Here is a 20,378-nt window from a genome sequence, read left to right as displayed (position 1 = left end):
TGACTTTCCAGCTGCTGTGGAACTACTCATCTCAGCATGCCCTGCTACAGATTTAGCATGACCTAATAGCAAAACTGTGGCAGGGCATGCTGGGATGTGCCGTTCCACAGCCCTTTCGATAGTGGGTTGCTGTAGCAAAGAAAGTCACACGTGACCAAAGACCTAGTAGTATCTGGTTTGAGGAGAGTTTTAACACAGTGGTGCGGATTCTGAGTTGGGAGCAAAGCAAAAAAAGAGCAAGTAACTGCACCATGTTTAAACCACATTGCACTGCAGGTGGGGCAGATGTAAAATGCGCAGAGAGATTTAGATATGGGAGGGGTGGGTCCTAACTCAAATATAAATTGCAGTGTAAAAAGAAAGCTGTCCAGCATGTGTGGGCTACATACAACAGCAGCCAGTATTTACCCTGCATGCAAAAATAATAAATGTATTTGCATCCCTTGCATTGCAACATGCTTTGCTCCAGATACAATGGCCCTCATTCAGAGCCGCTCGTTAGCGGCAGTACGCTCGTTCCGAGCGATGTTTGCACATCTGCGCATGCGTACGCTTTTTAGTACGCATGCGCGAACCAGTCAGTGCGGCCGAAAATCCTTTGTACGCTATATAGCGAGTGCCTGCTATTTTGAGTGGCAGAATGAGGCGTATGTGGGTGGTAACAGGGGAAGGTGCTTGAAAACGGGGAGTGGAGATCCGAACGCAGGCGTGCTTAAAGGTCAAAGCGGGCGTTTTATGGGTGTGTATATTTAAAACAGCAGCGTCATTGACCACGTCACTGGGTTATTTTATAGCCAGAACTGCACGCAAATTTGTGGTAGCAAACACCAACCACAAGAATAGCGAGCAGTTCATACGCTGGTCGATGTACTCGATTAATCTAATAAATAGCGGACATGACGTAGGATGCATGCGGCCAGGGGGCGTTTTTAACAAATAAACGAGCGTATGTTTTGCTCGTTCGTTCAGACTTAGAGGTGTGAACAGACTGCAATGTGCGTACGGATCATTTGAATAGCCACCCCTTGTTTTTAAACGAACGACCGCAAATAGCGTACGGCTCTGAATGAGGGCCAATGTTTCTTGCTTTATTTGCTTTGCTCCCATAGCAGAATTAGCCTCAGTGTCCCATTTGCAGATATTTCACCGGGAAATTACATTTTAATGCAGAACCGCCAGACGGATGCACTGACTATTGTCAAAAATGGCTATTACCATTCTAGGGCCTGTATTGAACCAGGGTAGAAAACATGTCAACAATCAACCAAGAGAAGATCCCAAGATGTTCCATGGTGGGATGAGATAGTTCTAAAGTGAAGTCTACAGTGATTCAAGTTATGACAGTAACAATTGACGGTTGATGGTGCCAAAGCAGTTATCCTATTGGCTGTAACCAAAACAATCGAGGCACGACAGGAGGTAGGAGGTAGTTCTGTGTTTACTCATCTCATGCCTGAGCCTGATGCATACCAGGATAGTTCTGATTTAGCTTCCAATCTAAGCCTGGTATTGCTTGGCCAGGTTATTCCTTAATTATTGTAATTGTAAATGGTCTTTCTTTGGCAAACAAGCATCTGCCCACAAATTTCTAAAAAGCAGCGATGGCTTTTCTAAAAAAAAAAAAAAAGGATAAAATATAAACTAGTTGCATATTTCACTCACAGGGGTGCTGATCTTTATAAAGATAATTTCCTCCAGCCGTTCCCCAATCAGAGCCTGGGGAACTCCTGACGTGTCCCGTCATACCCTGGGGATGGCTCCATGCACACCTAGCAGTGTGCTGTCTCCTGGGTATGACAGAAAGAATCATTACCAGTTACTGCGCTGGAATATATTTTATGGTGTTGCCCATTTACCATGACTGTAGGCAAAAGTGTTGGGTATGAAATCCTGGTTGTCGGGATGCCGCTGGTTAGAATACCGACAGCAGCATCCCTACACCCAGAATGCAAACACCCATAAGAAGGAACACAAGTATTTTCCTAATATCTACCCTAACCCTAATCCTCCCTCCCTGATGCCTAAGCCTAACCTCTCCGTACCCTAAACCTAAAACCCCCCTCCCCGATGCATAAACATAACCTCCTCCCCTAGTGCCTAAACCTAACCTCCCCCTCCCCGTACCCTAATCCTAACACTCCCTCCCCGGTGCCTAACCCTCCTAATGCCTAACCCCAACCTCCCCCTAACACCTTGATACTTACCTTTGGGATACTGGTGCCCGGATCCTGACCTGTTGAGATTTCGGCGCCGGTATTCAGACCGTCGACGACATCCTGCATGCCGGGATGCTGACTACATCCCGTTACAAATATAAGAGGATTGACGGGTGCATCATCCAAAAATACACTCGCTATAAAACAACTCATAGGAAATATAAAATTCCCAACTAACAAACACTAAAGTTACATGAAGCCCAACCTTACACTAGTTCTCTGACTGGTCTAATACTCTGGATAAGTATTAGCACAACCTCTTACAGGCAGAAAAGGTATCCTGCTCACTACAAATTTCTCCACATGCCTTGTGAGAAGCAAATTAATGCCTACTTGGTCGGGAATCTTCCAACATACAGAGCTGGACAAAGTTTTAAAAACACTTTCACATTGTACATCCATTTTAACATCTAGCATGTATAAAGACCGTTTTACAATATAGGTCATAGAGGTGAAGTTTCTCATCAGCAGAGATTTTAAGAAACGGGCAGTTTTCCTAAAAGCACCGACCAGTCTGAGTGCCTGGACTTGTATGACCTTGTACCTCGCTGTTGGTTGGCTGCAGACCAGCTGTTACCCTGCATTTACCTTTTTTTTTTTTTGATAATGTTTCATTTGAAATCACATGACCTCTTCTGGTTTAAGGTTATTTGGGAAAGGCTTATTTTATATACCTGTGACTGTGACGTGAAAATTACATCATCTTTCACAGACAAAACATCATCTTTGTCTGTGAAAGCTGACATTTTGCCTCGTTCTGAGATCTGCACTTGACGGGAAGATCAGAGCCTAAACCAAACAGCTAATTTCCAGTTCTAATAAGCTGTAAACGTTGGATTTTGCCTCTTTAAATTAAGGGACCAATTATATATACACACATACTAGTATAGGGTGTAGTAGGTATTACCGCAGGACGCATGGCTGGCGGTTCAAATCCCGACAGCGGCAGCTCGGCAAGGGTGAAAATCCCGATCATCCCTAAGGTAAGTATCACTAACCTAATTCCCCCCTAACCTTAACCCTGCCTTAGGAGTGCCTAACCCTAACCTCCCCCCCAAGTGCCTAACCCTAATCCCCCATGTAAGTGCCTAACACTAACCCCCCCCAAGTGCCTAAACCTAACCCCCCCCTTCCCCGCTGCCTAAACCTAAGTCCCCCCGGGGGTGCCTATCCCTAACCCCCCCTTCCCCTACCCTAACCCTCCCGGGGGGTGCCTAAACCCTCCTTCCCCTAGCCTAAACCTAACCTTCCCGGGGGGTGCCTAACCCAAACTCCCCCCGGGAGCCCTAAACCTAACCCTCTCCCCCCTGCGGCCGGCTTACCTTTTCGTTATGCCGGGCATCGGTCTTCCGGCGTCTGGTTAATTACAGGCGTCGAGTTTTCGACACCTGTCATTAGTACCACGCCGGGATTAGAAATTTTGGAAGCCGGCGGTCGGCATTTAGACCGTCGGCTTCCAAACTACATCCCCTTGTATGAATCCATTTTCTATTGGTCACATCTTACAAAGACATGTAAGGAAGTATTCTCTATTTTCCCAATCAGAGCTTGTTCTTGCAAAGATTATATAACAAAATTACATTGGCAAGACAGATCTCCAGCTTCAAACCCAGGATTGTAGGGTTTCAGCTGTTAACATCCGCTCTGGTTTTATCTATGGGGACCGGCCTATGCCCAGTAAAGCAGTGTCTGAGCTGGGAAACGCCGCACACATCTGCCCCTGCATGTGAGCAGAAGGACCTACTGTATGAGGGACCTCCAGAGTTGAGGGTCCAGCATCATTGTGCCCCAGAGCTCAGCCACTGCCTGGAGGTCAGATAGGCGCATTTACACATACAGCAAATATAAATTCTGCGCCTCCACGTCTTCTCCGCTACATTAATGACTGACAGTATTTCTTCATCACCAGCCCTAAGGGGTTACTTTATATTATAATAGATTTGAGAAATTGGGGTCAAAGAATGGAGAGTGTTTATACCGTTGTATAATATATAGCGTATCATAATGAATGAGGTAAAACGGATGAATAGCTAATAAGGTGATTGTTGTGCATGGTGATATCTGGGCGGTGGGTGATTTTTTTTTTCTGACCAGGGGCTCTGAATATTTAAAATGAATTACACATCCTAACAATGACATTGTTGTGTATTACAATTACCTGGGGATTTCAGCTGCAGATTATGATGAATTGGGGGTGGATATGTAATTTGCATTTTGCAGCTGCTGATTTGTTAGATACAGAATGTGAAGGTGGCAGCTGATTATATAGCATAGTGGAAAATGAAGCTGAAGCATATAGAGGCTATAATTTGCATATGCTACAAAGAAATAAAAAGACACTATCTATAATGAAAACAAAGGGGTATTTGCATAGTGGATTTACCAGAATAAATGCACTGTACGAAAATACAATTGCGGTTTTAGAAAAGAAGGGGGTTGGGGGGGGGGGATTTGGGGGGGGCGTGAGCCTCTACAGTAATTGCCGGTGGTTTTACATATCCCTGCTCAACACTTCCGGGGGATGATAAACCTTCCTTCTGTTCTGTTCAGCCAGACAGAGCCTGTCATTATGATCATTTATAGAAGTTCCCCTAAATTACAACACAAAGCAACTAGGAAAAACTCTGCCTGATTATATAAATGCATGGCTGAAATGTGCAGACTGACATAAGAACGACACGGCAACATATTCGTAAAAGTTACCGTATGGTACATGCAAGTTAATACATTATTTTTAAATCATCTAAAAGAACCGTATAACAAAAAATGGATGTTAAGAGTGAAGGGTGCCTGCCGCAATGTGCCAGGATTTCTGTTGTCATTTAATCCCATCTTTCTTTCTTTTCTTTTTTTTACAGAATGATTCCATCGTCTAGCAAATCTTTTTTCCTAAGTGACCTGGTGTCATCTCGTATGTATGACTTGTGTGTCCTGGCTGTGTACGACGATGGGATAACCTCTCTAACTGCCACCCGAGTCATTGGATGTGTTCAATTTACGACGGAGCAGGAATATAAGCAGTGCAGATCGCTCCACGCTCAATTTCTTGGTGGAACTATGATCATCATCATCGGTGGCATCATTGTGGCCTCGGTTCTGGTCTTCATTTTCATTTTGCTAATGAAGTATAAAGTGTACAATAACCACCCAAAAAATAAACCTGCTAAGGTCACCAATGTGTGCTCGCAGACCAATGGTAGCCAGGGCGGCACGATGGGACGCATCTCCTCTAAACTGAATGAGAGGAGAGACAGTGTCATGCAGGACATCTCAGGAACGTCCGTCAGAGGCAGAACCATGGTTGACCTCACCCCGGACGGTGAAAAACAGACTCCTTCTGACACTACCTTTATAACAAATGACGTTCTGTCTCACTAGCAGAGCTTTATACCAATACCGCAGACTTAGGCACCTCTTTTACAGGACAATCCACTAAAGACTGGACGTTGTGGTACCATTGAGAACATTTTCATGCAAGGAGTCGGATTTTCGGCTTCACACCTATTGTCTATTTTTAAGATCAGATGGTTACAACAAAAAAGCTATTTTTTTAATATGTAAAATGGTTCCTGCATTCTTAACTATTTTTGGTTCATTATGATTAAATAGAAGGTGTGTGCTTTACAAAAAAAAGAAAAACTAATTTAAAATAATTGGTTTTAAACAAATGGCACAAAAGTGAAGGAAGCATAAAATAAATGTTTTTGTTCTTTTATATTTGCGTTTCATGAACTAGCCTCTTCAGGATTTATTAAAAAACAAAACAAAGTATGATCCTTCTAAAGGGTCTTATCCGCTTTTTCTCATTGTTCATTATTACATGTCACCACAGACCACATGACAATAGAGGCTAATCCTCACCCCCAAAAGACACCACACAATACTGGATGTGATCCTCACCCAAAAACCCAATGTACAATCCAACATCTAGTCCTCAACCTAACAACACTCTGTATATTGCAGGATCTGATACTCACCTCAAATCATACTATACAATACAGTATCTAACATCCCTGATACACACTGTACAATAAAGGACCAGGTTCTCATCCATAAACAACATTGTACAATCTAATCATCACCCCAAACCACACTATTTATTCTCTCTAAAGGTGCCCACACACTGGACGGCTGGCAAACGATGCAATGTGCTTAACGATTTCACTTGCGCTCCCCGGCAGTCCTGGACAAACGATATCTTGCATAAACTGACCAACGACCTTAATCTTGTTACCGAGATTGCCAGATCTTACCTGCTGTAGGTAAGATCTGAGGATGCCACATACGACCCGCAGGACCGCGCATCGGATCGTTATCGTTCCTGGAAGCTGCACGATTTGCACGTGTTTTTAAACGATGTATCGTTCCGATGTGTCGTTTTCATGCAAATCGTGCCTAAAATCGTCCAGTGTGTGGGCACCTTAAGATAAGAGAAATAGGGCCAAATGTAATAGGGTGAGAGGTTCGAGAATGTGAGAGTTTAGCAGTAATCTCTCACATTGGTCTAGTTTTATCTTTAAAATGGGAAAACATCTGGATGATAAATCGGGAGAGTTTTTTTAGTCTAAAAACATGAGAGTTTCCATGTTCTCGGACTCTATTGCATGGGTCGAATTTATAAAGTGTGAGAGGTTACTGCTAAAGTCTCTCCCTATTACAATTGGCCCATAATGTCTGTGATATGACAAAGAGACTGATAGTGAAATGAATCATTGACCAGGTCTGCCAGAGTACAGTGAAGGAAACATACATCATAAGGTGTCCTCTCTCTTCTAAATTAAAAATCTTAAGACTATGGGTCTGATTCAGACCCACTCGCGAGCGGCTGTCCGCTCGCAAGTGGGTCGATGTTATGGACTGAGCATGCGCACGACGGAGGGAGCTCCGTCGTGCGCATGCGCCAGACGCGACGAGCGAAGGAAAGTCCTTCGCTCATTGTGTCCGATCAAAGGGGGCGTGCTGTCAATGTTGATTGACAGCACGCCCCCTTTGGTGGGCGTGCCTCCCGTCAGAAGCCGGCCCACTGACATCACTAGTGATGTCAGTGGGAGTGATTTTGGCTCTGATAGAGCCAAAATCACTCCGGAGCTTGCGGTTGAAAACCTCAACCGCAGGCTCCGGCTCGCAAATTCGTTGGTCGCGATGGTCTCGACCATCGCGACCATCACAATGCACGCTCGTATAGCCTGTGGGTGGTGACCCACAGCTATACGAGCGTCCAGGAGGACGCTCCATGAAAATGGAGCCCGGCCCTCATTCAGAGCGTGCGCTCTGCTCAGAGCGTACGGCTCTGAATGAGGGCCTATGTTAGCTCTTACCATAAGCCGTGATGGGGGCTACCTCCACTGCAGTTCGGCCAGATGTCCAGACTGTTGCAGGGCATGCCAGGTGCCACAAAGGATCTGGTAGGAGCCGTGACTGGTGCATGCACACAAATACTGGCTTCTATATGCACTGCATCGGCTGCAGCCCCTAGAAGCAGTGGCGTAACTAGGGCAGGGCGAGCGGGGTGCGTGCCCTGGGCACCGTTGGACCGGAAGCGTGGGGGGCACCGTCGGCCACGGTACCGGCCCGCCCACCCTAGTTAGCCAGTGTAGCGCCCGACCGCAATGAGTGCAGTCAGCGCTACACATTTACACAGGATCGGCGCTAGGCTTCCAGCACTGGTCCTGTGCTGCACACCTGAGCCTGTTCCCTTCCCCTGAGCGCTTGCCCAATAGCGCTAGGAGGCGGGCTCAGGCTGTGCTTAACACACGCATCGCCGCCAGCGCTGGCAGCGATGCGTGTGTTAAACAGCAGCCAATGAGAGTCAGATAGACTCTCATTGACTGCTGCAGCACCCACTGCAAGAGCAGGGCTTCCGTCCGGCTCCTGCAGTTGGTAATGGGACAGACGTCATGACGTCTGTCCCATAATGCTGGGGGCATTATAAAAAGGGCCTACTACTAGAGGCACTGCACTCGGGGGACCACTACTGGGGGCAATAATAGGAAGGGCCACTACAGGGGGCACTGGATAGGGGGGATCACTACTGGGTGCCTGCATAAGGGGGCCACTACTGGGAAAACTGCATGGGGGGGGGACTACTGCTGGGGGCACTATATAAAGGGCACTGCATAGGGGGGGGGACTACTACTGGGGGCACCATAAAAAGGGCACTGCATAAGGGGATACCGCTACTGGGCGCACTGCATTGTGGGGACTGCTACTGGGGGCACTGCATAAGGGGGAACACTACATGGGGCACTGCATATGGGGGGTCCACTACTGGGGGTACTGAGTAAGGAGAACTAATTGGGGGCTGTATAAGGGGGACCTCTACTGGGGATACTGTATAAGGGGCACTACTATGGGCCTGCATAAGAGGGACCACAACTGCATACTGGGGGTACTATATAAGGGGTACTACTGGGGTTAAGGTGTATATGGATAGGAATGTTCAGTGTGAAAATAAAGGGGTGTGTCATGTTGACACGCCCCATTTTTAAGTGACCACGCTGATTTATTGCCGGGAGCGCCGAAGGCGCGCGCACATCGGCGGGGGGGGCCTCCCTTTTCAAATTTGCCCTGGGCTCCAAATACCCTAGTTACGCCACTGCCTAGAAGTCAGGTAAGGCTGACGGAAAGGCAGGGGGAGTGGCTTCCTATTAATAATTGCTCTGAATGCTAATCGCGGGCTGGACTGGCAGTCCCAGGGCCTTTCAAAATCAAAAGCCAGGCAAATCATAAACCTGTCTGGCTTTTCATTAACAGGTAGCTAGAGCCGCTTTAACAGAGAAGAGGACCCGTGTGTAGGCTCCGATCAGGCCCCCTCCTCTGTGCCAGAGTCTACTGCGCACCCGCAGGTGTCTGGGAGCATGGCGCCCGAGCCGCATTCCCGGGACATTTCTACTACGCATATGCGAATCACCAGGGAAATGGCCGCGGTGGCCACTGCCAGAGAGAGAAGATACCCAGAAGTCACTGGTTAACTTCACTGGGGGTGGTCGATTTTACTGGGATTTTACTGTGGATTTTACCTGCAGCCCCTAAGTAAAGTCCACCACTGCATGGGGCCTATTCTTCAAATGATAAATGGCCCAGTAACCATACGGAAATGTTAAGTTTCCGCATATTTAAGTTATGGGCCATTCATCATCCCTCCGCCTCCTCACTACCGACGGGGAGCAGGTAAGTAACGCAGCTACAGAAGTACCTGCGATACTAACCACGGGCACAGCTGCTTTTCGGAGCAGTTGTCCCCTCACCGGAGCAATGATGAATTGCTCCGGTGTCACGTTCCCCCGCTGCGAGTTGGATACTTAAGTTTCCCTCTCAGCGAGTTCAGTACTTCATCACTGGAGGCCATGCGGCCTTCAATGATGAATAGGCCCCTCTGTTTTTTTAATATCATAGGCACTTAATTTTAACGTTATACAATACAAAATATAAAATAAATAATACATGTAGCCACTAGATGGCAGTAAAACTACTATAGCTAAAGCATACAAGTAAAAGTATTGAATGTCAAAAGTAATTGATGATGACATGTATAATCAATATAGATAAGAAATGGAGTGAAAACATTGAAAGAGACTGGATAACAGTCTGTACCAGGTGCATTGCATTAATCCCACCACACATTAATTTATAGACAAAGACATTGCCAGACCCTGAGGAAAATTCTGTGTTCAAAGAAAGAACACATTCATTCTCATTAAACCATTAAATTAATATAAGTGGATTTATGTAAAAGATTTGCAGAATTTCAAACATCTAATCCTCACCCCTAATACACACTGTATACCTACATGATCTGTTACCCACAAACCACACTTACAATTCAGGATCTGATCCTCTCGACCTCACTAAAATACACACAATACAATAATAACACAATACAGTACAGGATCTAACCCTCACCCCAATACACACTGTACAGTACAGAATCTGATCCTCACTCTCAAACACTGTACGGTTCAGGATCTGAACCGTACACACTGGAGCAATGACGTTCTGATTTGGCCAAATCGGAATGACAAATTGTGCATATCATGAAGTGTGTTTGCACGATATGAGCGTTCCTGAGATTACATGCGGAGCCATGCATATTAATGAGGAACGGAATGAGTGATCGTTCAGTCGTTCATTTATCGCTGCGGTGTGTAATGGCAATCATGTGATGTCCAGGGTTAGGGCAAATCATCCTGAATATTGTCTCGATTCCCGGTCGTCTCAGTGTGTATCCCGGCTTAACTCACACTCCAGTACACACTGAACAATACAGAATATAACCCTCGGTCCAATACACACTGTACAGTACAGTACAGGATCTAACCCTCACCCCCCCAATACACACTGTACAATACAGAATCTAATCCTCACCCCTAATACATACTGTACAATACAGGATCTAATCCTCACTCCCAATACACACTGTACAATACAGGATCTAATCCTCACTCCCAATACACACTGTACAATACAGAATCTAACCCTCACCCCCAGTACACACTGGGCCTGATTCAGACCCAGTCGCAAGCGCTGAGCGCTCCCAACCGGGTTGATGGTGGCCCAGAGTGCATGCGCACGACGAAGCCGGCTCCATCGTGCGCATGCGCGAGACCCGGATAGCGACGGGCAAGTCGCTCCGGGTCTCGTACCAAAGGGGGCGTGCTGTCGATGTTGAGTGACAGCACGCCCCCTTTGGTGGGCCGGCCGGGGAAGTGGCTGCCCAAACGGAGGCGTTCCCATGTGAACGCCTCCGTTTGGGGCCGGCCCCACTGACATCACAAGTGATGTCAGTGGGAGAGATTTCGGCTCTGTTTGAAAAGAAATCTCTCTGGGGCTTACAGCAACGAGACCCTACCACAAGGGTCTGGTCGCAAGCCCGATGGTCACGATGGTCTTGACCATCGCGACCATCTTCCTGGCCGCTCGCTATAGCTGTGGGTGGTTACCCACAACTATGCGAGCGGCCAGAAGGCCGCTCTAAAAAAAAATAGCCCGGCCCTGATTCAGAGCGAGCGCTCTGTCAGAGCGTACAGCTCTGAATCAGGGCCACTGTACAATACAGAATCTAATCCTCACTCCCAATACATACTGTACAGTACAGGATCTAACCCTCACCCCCAATACTCACTGTACAATACAGAATCTAATCCTTGCCCCTAGTATACACGGGGGGGGGGACGTTTAGGTCCAAGGGGGAAGAGAGAAAGTACAAAAGGGGAAGCTGAGGGTAAAGAGGGGAGGAATATATAAAGTGGGACGGGAGAAAGGCGCATGACTGGTCCCAGAGGAGGAGCCAGCACGCAGTTACTAGCCACTGTAGGGTCAGAGTTCAGTGGATCGGGGAGGAGGCGGGCAGAGAAAAGGTGGAGCAGCTGGAAAGGGTAATATCTCTATGCCCCCCGTTCCGACGCCTATACTCACTTTCAATACACACTGTACAATACAGGATCTAACTCTCACCCCAATACACACTGTACAACACAGTATATGATCCTCACCTCCGATACACACTGTACAACACAGAATCTAATCCCTCACCCCAATACACACTGCACAGAATAGGATTTGATCCTCATCCTCAATACATACTGTACGGTACAGTATCTGATCATTGCACCAATACACACTGGACATTACAGGATCTAAATCTCACCCCCAATAGATAATGTACAATACAGGATCTGATCCTCACCCCCAATACACACTGTACAGTACAGGATCTAACCCTCACCCTAATACACACTGTACAATACAGGATCTAACCCTTACTCTAATACACACTGCTCTGTACAGTAACTAATCCTCACTCTAGTTTCAATACACTTTAAAATACAATGTCTACCCGTCACTCCTTATACACACTGTACAACACATTACAGGATCTGAACCTCACACCCAATACACACTGTACATTACAGGATCTATAGCTGGCCATCCACTATACAATGATCTGTCAGATATCTGTCCAATCTGGCTGGTTGGAATGAAAACCTGGTAATGTATGCAATGAAATGACAATTGTCCATTTGCTCACAAACACTGGAAAATAGCCAAAAATGGTTGTTCAGACAAATTGGTTAAAACACACAAATGTAACTAATTTGAACAATTTTGTCCTTATTTCAGTGTTTAAAACCATATGATCGACTGTCATTTGCTCCCGTACATTACCAGGTTTTCATTCCAACCAGCAAGATTGGACAGATATCTGACAGAAAATTGTATAGGGGATGGCCAGCTTTAGTCTCACCAGTGTCAGTGTGTGCGGTCCAGGGGGGCCCCGCACAACCTGCACCTATATTATTTTAAAAACGTACCTGTCTGTGGTCCCGCGGCGGGTGTCGGTGCTGCTCAGAATACCGGGAAATGGACGCCGCGGCCATTTTTCCGGTGTTCTGCGCATGCACAGTAGACTCCGGGCACACTCTAGTGCCCGGAGTCTACTAATGCTCCGGTGGCAGGCCAGCTGCGTCAGTCGGCTGCCAGCCACTGGGAAGAGAGGAGGGGGCCCTAAAACGGGGAGTCCACACGGGCCCCCTCCTCTCTTAAGACGCCCCTGAGTCTCACCTCAATAGATAATGTACATTACAGGATCTGATCCTCACCCCAATACACACTGTACAATACAGGATCTTATCCTCACCCCCAATACACACTGTACAATACAAGATCTAACCTTCATCCCAATACACACTGTACAATACAGGATCTTATCCTCACCCCCAATACACACTGTACAATACAGGATCTTATCCTCACCCCCAATACACACTGTACAATACAGGATCTTATCCTCACCCCCAATACACACTGTACAATACAGGATCTTATCCTCACCCCCAATACACACTGTACAATACAGGATCTTATCCTCACCCCCAATACACACTGTACAATACAGGATCTTATCCTCACCCCCAATACACATTGTACAATACAGGATCTGAGCCTCACCCCCAATACACATTGTACAATACAGGATCTGAGCCTCACCCCCAATACACATTGTACAGTACAGGATCTAACTCTCACCCTAATACACACTGTACAGTACATTAATTAATTCTCACTCTAGTTTCAATACACTTTAAAATACAATGTCTACCCGTCACTCCTTATACACACTGTACAACACATTACAGGATCTGAACCTCACACCCAATACACGCTGTACATTACAGGATTTAAGTATCACCCCCAATAGATAATGTACAATTCAGGATCTGATATTCACCCACAATACACAGTGTACAATACAAGATCTAACCTTCATCTCAACACACACTGAACAATACAGGATCTGATCCTCACTCCAATACACACTGTACAGTACAGGATCATCATCTAACCCTCACCCTAATATATACTGTACAGTACAGGAACCAATCCTCACTCTAGTCTCAATGCACTTTAAAATACAATGTCTAACACTCACTCATGATACACACTGTACAATACACTACAGGATCTGAACCTCCCCCCTCAATACACACTGTACAGTACAGGATCTGACCCTCACCCTAATACACACTGTACAGTACAGGATCTAACCCTCACCCTAATACACACTGTACAGTACAGGATCTAACACTCACCCTAATACACACTGTACAGTACAGGATCTAACCCTCACCCTAATACACACTGTACAGTACAGGATCTAACCCTCACCCTAATACACACTGTACAGTACAGGATCTGACCCTCACCCTAATACACACTGTACAGTACAGGATCTGACCCTCACCCTAATACACACTGTACAGTACAGGATCTGACCCTCACCCTAATACACACTGTACAGTACAGGATCTAACCCTCACCCTAATACACACTGTACAGTACAGGATCTAACCCTCACCCTAATACACACTGTACAATATATGATCTGTTTCCCTCTATCCTATGTATATACTGTACACAGGGTCTCCTTTACATAGCGCAAAATGGCTGAAACTCAGTAAGTTCCTATTTGGTGCACCTAGATTTCCACCAAAGCCCATGGTAAATGGTAAATTGGTGGCAGTAGCGAAGGAGCAATAGTTTGCACAAGCTGATGTGAGAAAGTGTGTGGAGTAAGGCGTTCCTTGCAGTGTGTGGAGTGGGCGCACCAGTGCCTCTAGGTTTGGGGAGCAGTGCATAAACTATATTACATTTTATAGGGTGGGATCACAGAAATAAGATAAAGGGTCTATGAGAGTCTTATAGAGCATGTGCAGGGTGGATGACTGGTATAATCTATGGGGTGTGGAATAAAACATTGACAGTGTATAGATAGACAGGCAATAGGTTGACGCCAGATGGTCATCAGAGTCAAAGGGTCGGCACACAAATCGTTGACACAGACAAGGTTGACAAATGTTTCTTGTTATTTTAACCCTAAACCTCAATCTAGTACCTAACCTTAACCGTCCCCTTCCGTTACCTAACCCTAACCTCATCGGAACCCTAAAATTCATGAAAACCTTGAGGTAACCTATTCTTTCAATCATTTGTGTTGACCTTTTGACCATGTTGACCTTAGTCAATGTAGACCTTTTAACTGTCAACATTATGACCCTGTCGACCTATAGCCTATTGACCATCTGGTGTCGATCTATTGACTGTCTATCTAGACACTGTATAGCTTCCATCCAGATACCAAATCTATGCAGTCACTGCTTGCTCATTCTGCATGCGTGGTTAGTGGTACTGCTGGGATTATGCATGGAGCTTTGTCTAAGGACTGGACAAGAAGGTGGCAATTTGCACAATCTCTAGCTCCCCCAAAGCCAAAATATGACCGCACACTCCACAATTTGGCCAATATATATAGGCTGCCATAACATAAAGTCCTCCACAGCCAAACTCTGGGCCTGATTCATCATTGATCGCTATTGCGTTAGCCGACGGCGATTGTTGTGTACTGCGCATGCACGAGTGATCACTCACGCAGATACAAAGCCATTGCAGATGTTTGGGGGTGGTGACGTGGGAGCAGGCTTGCCTACCCTCCCGATTTGGCCGGGAGCCTCACGATTTTCGGGTGCCGCTCCCGGCCCCACGGGAAGGCAGGCAAGTCTCCCGCAAGCCGCCATCCCTCCCTACCCCCCTGCAGAGTTACTAGGGAAACCCCCGCAGCGGGGAGGCCCGGTGACACGATTCGCGCTGAATCGCGTCATCGTGGCCCCGCCCCTCGCTTTACAATGCCGTTTACTCCGGCATTGTGATGAGGGGGCGGAGTCGCGATCTCGCGGCCACACCCCCGGCCTGCACTGGCCACGCACCCACAACGGCGTTATATTGCGGCCACGCCCCCCGCTGTAAGCTGACATTCAGCTCCCTCCCGGAAGGAGGGAGCTGAATGTCGGCAAGTATGCGGGGGAGTGATCTGAGAAACGCAGGCGTGCCTTTCCGTTTGAACGCCGTTGCATGGGCGTGCATACATTAGCCACTGCGACGGCATACACAGCCTGAGTACTCACTGTGTGTGACGAGGTTAGCAAATTCTGAGTAAGGTCAGTCCTGTTGTAATTGTGTGTGAGGGGCTGATGTTCCCGATGTGTACGCAGGACTGCAGGGTATTATGGATGTGCGAAAGCGGTAGTCTCTATGCTGGCTTTGGCCATCTCTGTACTGGCTTTGCGACTGCAGTCATTAGCATATTTTCGCAGCAGACCTGCATGCATAATCGCAACTGTAGCCCTGCTGCTGGAAAGAAAAGCTGAGTGGGAGCTGTGGACAGCAGTGATCACTAAGGAAATCATGGTGTAATAGTTTGCTGTCATGCTCTATGGCCAGTGTGCCAATTCAATGTGTGCCAGTTTTGCAATGTGCAAAAAACATTTTCCTTGCCAGTGTGAAATAAAAAAAGAAAATTATAATTAAAATTGTACCTATAAACGCCCACTGAAAACGTGGGTGCAGCGAGTGGTCATTGCCCTTGCAAGAGAACAGAATTTCTGTAAAGCTCTGCGTATCTGGATGGATGTGGATTTGGTTGTAGTGACGTCACACTGCAGCCCCGTTCAACTAGCTACATGAAAATAAAATACTTGAAAATTAGGGTAGAAATAGACCAAACAATTATTGCTATGCAACCTATATACAATAATGAAGACAATATACAGTAAGCAGGTCATCCTTTTGCCTGTAGTCCACCATATTCAAACAAATTATAAGTTGCTCATCTTGGATACACTTAAGAATAGGGTGAAGCTATGGAATAATCCCAGTCAGTACACATAGTGCTCATTCTAGCATCCTGCACCTGTCATAACTCGTGCAGTTCCTCTTTCCTGCCTGGGTGTCGCTCTCTGCTGTGGTGCTTCTAGCACACTCTGGTCATTTCTATTGTGGTCATGGTGTGGGCTGGGGATGGGGTTTCCAGGCAGACGGAAACCCCCCCCCCTATGTTTGCTTATGGGTCTGTATCTCAGCAGTGTGTTCCATCAGTTGAGTGTGCTAGAATCACCAGAGCAGAGAGTGACACCCCAGGCAGGAAAAAGGAACTGCACGGGTTGCAACAGGTGCAGGGTGCTAGAATGAACACCAACACATCAGCACACCTAATAAATGCTAAAATGACTAGGATTGCAGCATGTATCATTTCTTGAGCCACAATCCATCTGGCTGTTGATACAGCGCTAGGATGGACATCAGTGCCGCGAACCACAGACAGAAGAAAACCACCAGAGTACATATACAATATACACTCAAGATGGCATGACCCAAACTGGTTAGGATAATATTATATAGCACTGATAGAAGCTAGAGAACAAGTTGTAATTAACACTCTATTGTTGTGAAGGCATAGTCTGACATCACCATGTATACTGACTAACAATGAAAGCAAAGCTCTGCCCTGGAGGTCAGCCACAATAAGCATAATGACCACCCGGCTGCCAGTAAATACTGCAGGCAGATGCTCAAGTACTTCAATGACGCAAACAGAGAGAGACATCAAAAGCATTCTAGGCTGGTGTGATCAGACAATCAGCATTCATGGACAATTGTCAAAATGATTGTATTGGACTACAGAACAATGTGCTGTAACTAACCAGGGCAGGATGCAGAAAGGTCTCCTCCAGCGACAAAGGCTTTTACTGCTTCATCATGAATACAACTCAGGTTCCAATATCATCAAACTATGCATATTGTAAGTCCTCAATCAACATTTACACTGTGTGTTTGGGAGAGAATGAATGCAATTTTTATCCAAGACACCTAGAAATATTGGCCCTCATTCAGACCCACTCGCGAGCGGCTGTCCGCTCGCAAGTGGGTCGATGGTCCGCACTGCGCATGCGCACGACGGAGGGAGCTCTGTCGTGCGCATGCGCGAGACCCGACGAGCGAAGGACTTTCCTTCGCTCGGAGTGTCTCATCAAAGGGGGTGTGCTGTCGATGTTGACTGACAGCACGCCCCCTTTGGTGGGCGTGTCGGGGGCGTGCCTGCCAGACGGAGGCGTACCGTCTGAAGCCGGCCCTACTGACATCACTAGTGATGTCAGTGGAAGTGATTTTGGCTCTGATAGAGCCAAAATCACTCCTGGCCTTGCGGTTGAAAAACTCAACCGCAGGCTTTTGCTCGCAGTTTCGATGGTCGCGATGGTCAAGACCATCGCGACCATCATCCTGCACGCTCGTATATGCTGTGGGTGGTGACCCACAGCTATACGAGCGTCCAGGAGGACGCTCCATATTAATGGAGGTGGGCCCTGATTCAGAGCGAGCGCTCTGGTCAGAGCGTCCGGCTCTGAATCAGGGCCATAGTTTGTACAGAAAGATGTCTTCATGATATTATGTTGTATCTTGTATGTTATTGATTAAAAAGAGTGAAGAATTACAGTATTACAGTACTGACTTTAATATTAGTACAGAAAAGCCCCTGAGGACTTTGAATGTTGTCCTGCTATCCCCAGCCAATCAGTGGCTGCATGCGAGGTGACAGACAAGTTTACTAGCCACAAATCTGGTCTCTTGCAGACATTGGGCCTCATTCAGACCCGGTCGCAAGCGCTGAGCGCTCGCAACCAGGTCGATGTTAGGGCCCTGCGCACGCGCAGCGGCCGCACTGCGCGTGCGCAAGCCCCGGAGCGAGAGAAAAATTCTCTCGCTCCGGAGCTCACTACAAAAGGGGCGGCTGTCGATGTTGATCGATAGCTCGACCCGTTTTGTAGGCGTGGCGGGGGGGGTGGTTACACAAACTGAGGCATTCCTTAAGGAACGCATGCCGTTTTGTGGGCGGCCGCACTGACATCAGCAGTGTTGTCAGTGGGGAGCTTCCTGCTCGATCAGAGCAGGAAGCTCCCTGGGGCTTGCGGTTGCCGAGACCCAACCTTAGGGTCTCGTCGCAAGCCCCGATGGTCGCGATGGTCTTGACCATCACCCTGGTCGGTCGCTGAAGCTGTGGGTGGTAACTAAAAAAAAACAAGTGGCCGACCTCATTCAGAACGAGCGCTCGCTTCTTGCGAGCACCTCTGAATGAGGGCCATTGTGTCAGTAGGTAGATTTGTGTGTTCCTGATATATTAATTATCACTGCAGGAGGGGTGCAGTGCCCTAACAGCTCATAACATAGGTTTATGGGACTTGGGAGGTAGGTGATATGGTCAGATGAATCCCAGCAAATGGATGAGTGCATGTGCGGAACCATAGCAATGAGTGCTTGCTTCCATCAGGGAAGTAGTCTAGCAGCTCTGTAATGTTGCAGAGTGGCATTTTCCTGGCATGCTTTGGGTACAGTCATTCCCATAGAAAGTAAGGGTGATGCCAATAGCCACCTAAAGCTATCATAATGATTATTACAACCCATGTTGCAGCATTTCTTCACTCCCTTATGGGTCAGTTGAGTGACTGACCTTGTGATAGATGGTGCCGCATCTCTTCTATTTTGTTTCCACTACCTAGAATAAAAGTAGCTCTGGCCCCTTAATGTGTTGCTTAAATAATGGATATGCAAATAATCGGGGCGAATGATCACTTTAATATAGTATTACATATGCTAAAACTCTCTTCCAAACAGTGGGCCCGATTCAGAGCCGGATGCTCTGACAGATCGCTCGCTCTGAATCAGGGCCGCCCTTCTTGATTTTTAGAGCGGCCTCCCGGCCGCTCGTATAGCTGTGGGTGACCACCCACAGCTATAGCGAGCAGCCAGGAAGATGGTCGCGATGGTCACCATCGCGCTTGCGACGAGACCCTTGTGGTAGGGTTTCGTTGCCGCAAGCCCAAGAGTGCTTTCGGCTCTAACAGAGCCGAAAGCACTCCCACTGACATCACTTGTGATGTCAGTGGGGCCGGCCCCAGACGGTAGGCGTTCCCATGGGAACGCCTCCGTCTGGGCAGCCACGCCCCGGGCCCGCCCACCAAAGGGGGCGTTCTGTCACTCAACATCGACAGCACGCCCCCTTTGGTACGAGACCCGGAGCCACGGTTTGCCCGTTGCTATCCGGGGCTCGCACATGCGCACGACCGAGCCTGCTCTGTCGTGCGCATGCGCACTGGGCCACCATCGACCCGCTTGCGAGTGCATAGCGCTCTCGAGCGGGTCTGAATCAGGCCCAGTGTTCCGACAAGTATTGTACAGTGGGCCTGATTCAGACCCGGTCGCTAAGCTGCACTTGCTCGTTGCCAAAAGGGGCCAGGTATGCAAAACCCGCGATCACATTGTCTGGCTTAAGGACGCCCTTTATGTCTTATAGAGCAACGGCAGTGAGCGCACGCTGGTGTTTAAAGACGCCCACTTTTCATGCTTAACCCACGTCATCTCCAGGAAGTGTATGAATCATCAGTAACATCGAGAGCCATCGGAGCAGCTCGCAGCCCTTGAGGTAGACCCTACTCCACCGCAAGCACTGCAATCAGTTTAGGCAAAAAAACAACCAAGTGACATGTTCAATGACCCTACTTTGCTAATTATGCACACCCATTAAACTCCGTTACAGGGGCGTGCATAATTAAGCCCCTGCGATTGTATACGCTGGCAGAGGTCTAGATGGTGACGGGAAGTTTAGCAGTTTGTGAGGTAGAGTCAGGTCAACCACAACTGTGCGAATGGTTCCGATGTTACCAGTGTTTTCCTGACTTGCGGATGCATGTCATGGGAAGTGGGCGGCTTTATACAGTGATGGGCATCTTGGTATAGTGCTGCGGTTGCCGTGTGATTGCATTCATTAACATATTTTTG

At 47.4% G+C, this 20,378-nt stretch overlaps 1 protein-coding gene across 3 annotated transcripts in view; it reads left to right on the top strand.

Annotated features, from left to right (window-relative positions):
* LOC148480494 (leucine-rich repeat and fibronectin type III domain-containing protein 1-like protein) overlaps positions 1–6,029 on the top strand; it is a 535,141-nt gene extending 529,112 nt beyond the window's left edge. For 2 of the 3 annotated variants that reach the window (XM_088454316.1, XM_088454315.1), the window contains one exon: positions 5,075–6,029. In XM_088454316.1, the coding sequence (XP_088310442.1) occupies positions 5,075–5,594 (520 nt within the window). In that variant the 3' untranslated portion in view covers positions 5,595–6,029. The remainder of the gene's footprint in view (positions 1–5,074) is intronic. The other variant, XR_015871977.1, reaches the window with a different exon arrangement.
* Positions 6,030–20,378: the final 14,349 nt, after the last annotated feature.

This window comes from Taudactylus pleione, unplaced genomic scaffold, assembly GCF_031769625.1.
Source record: "Taudactylus pleione unplaced genomic scaffold, aTauple2 ptg000612l, whole genome shotgun sequence".
NCBI classification, from domain to species: domain Eukaryota; kingdom Metazoa; phylum Chordata; class Amphibia; order Anura; family Myobatrachidae; genus Taudactylus; species Taudactylus pleione.
Note: the sequence above shows the minus strand (reverse complement) of the source record. Positions and strands in the feature narration are given on the sequence as shown.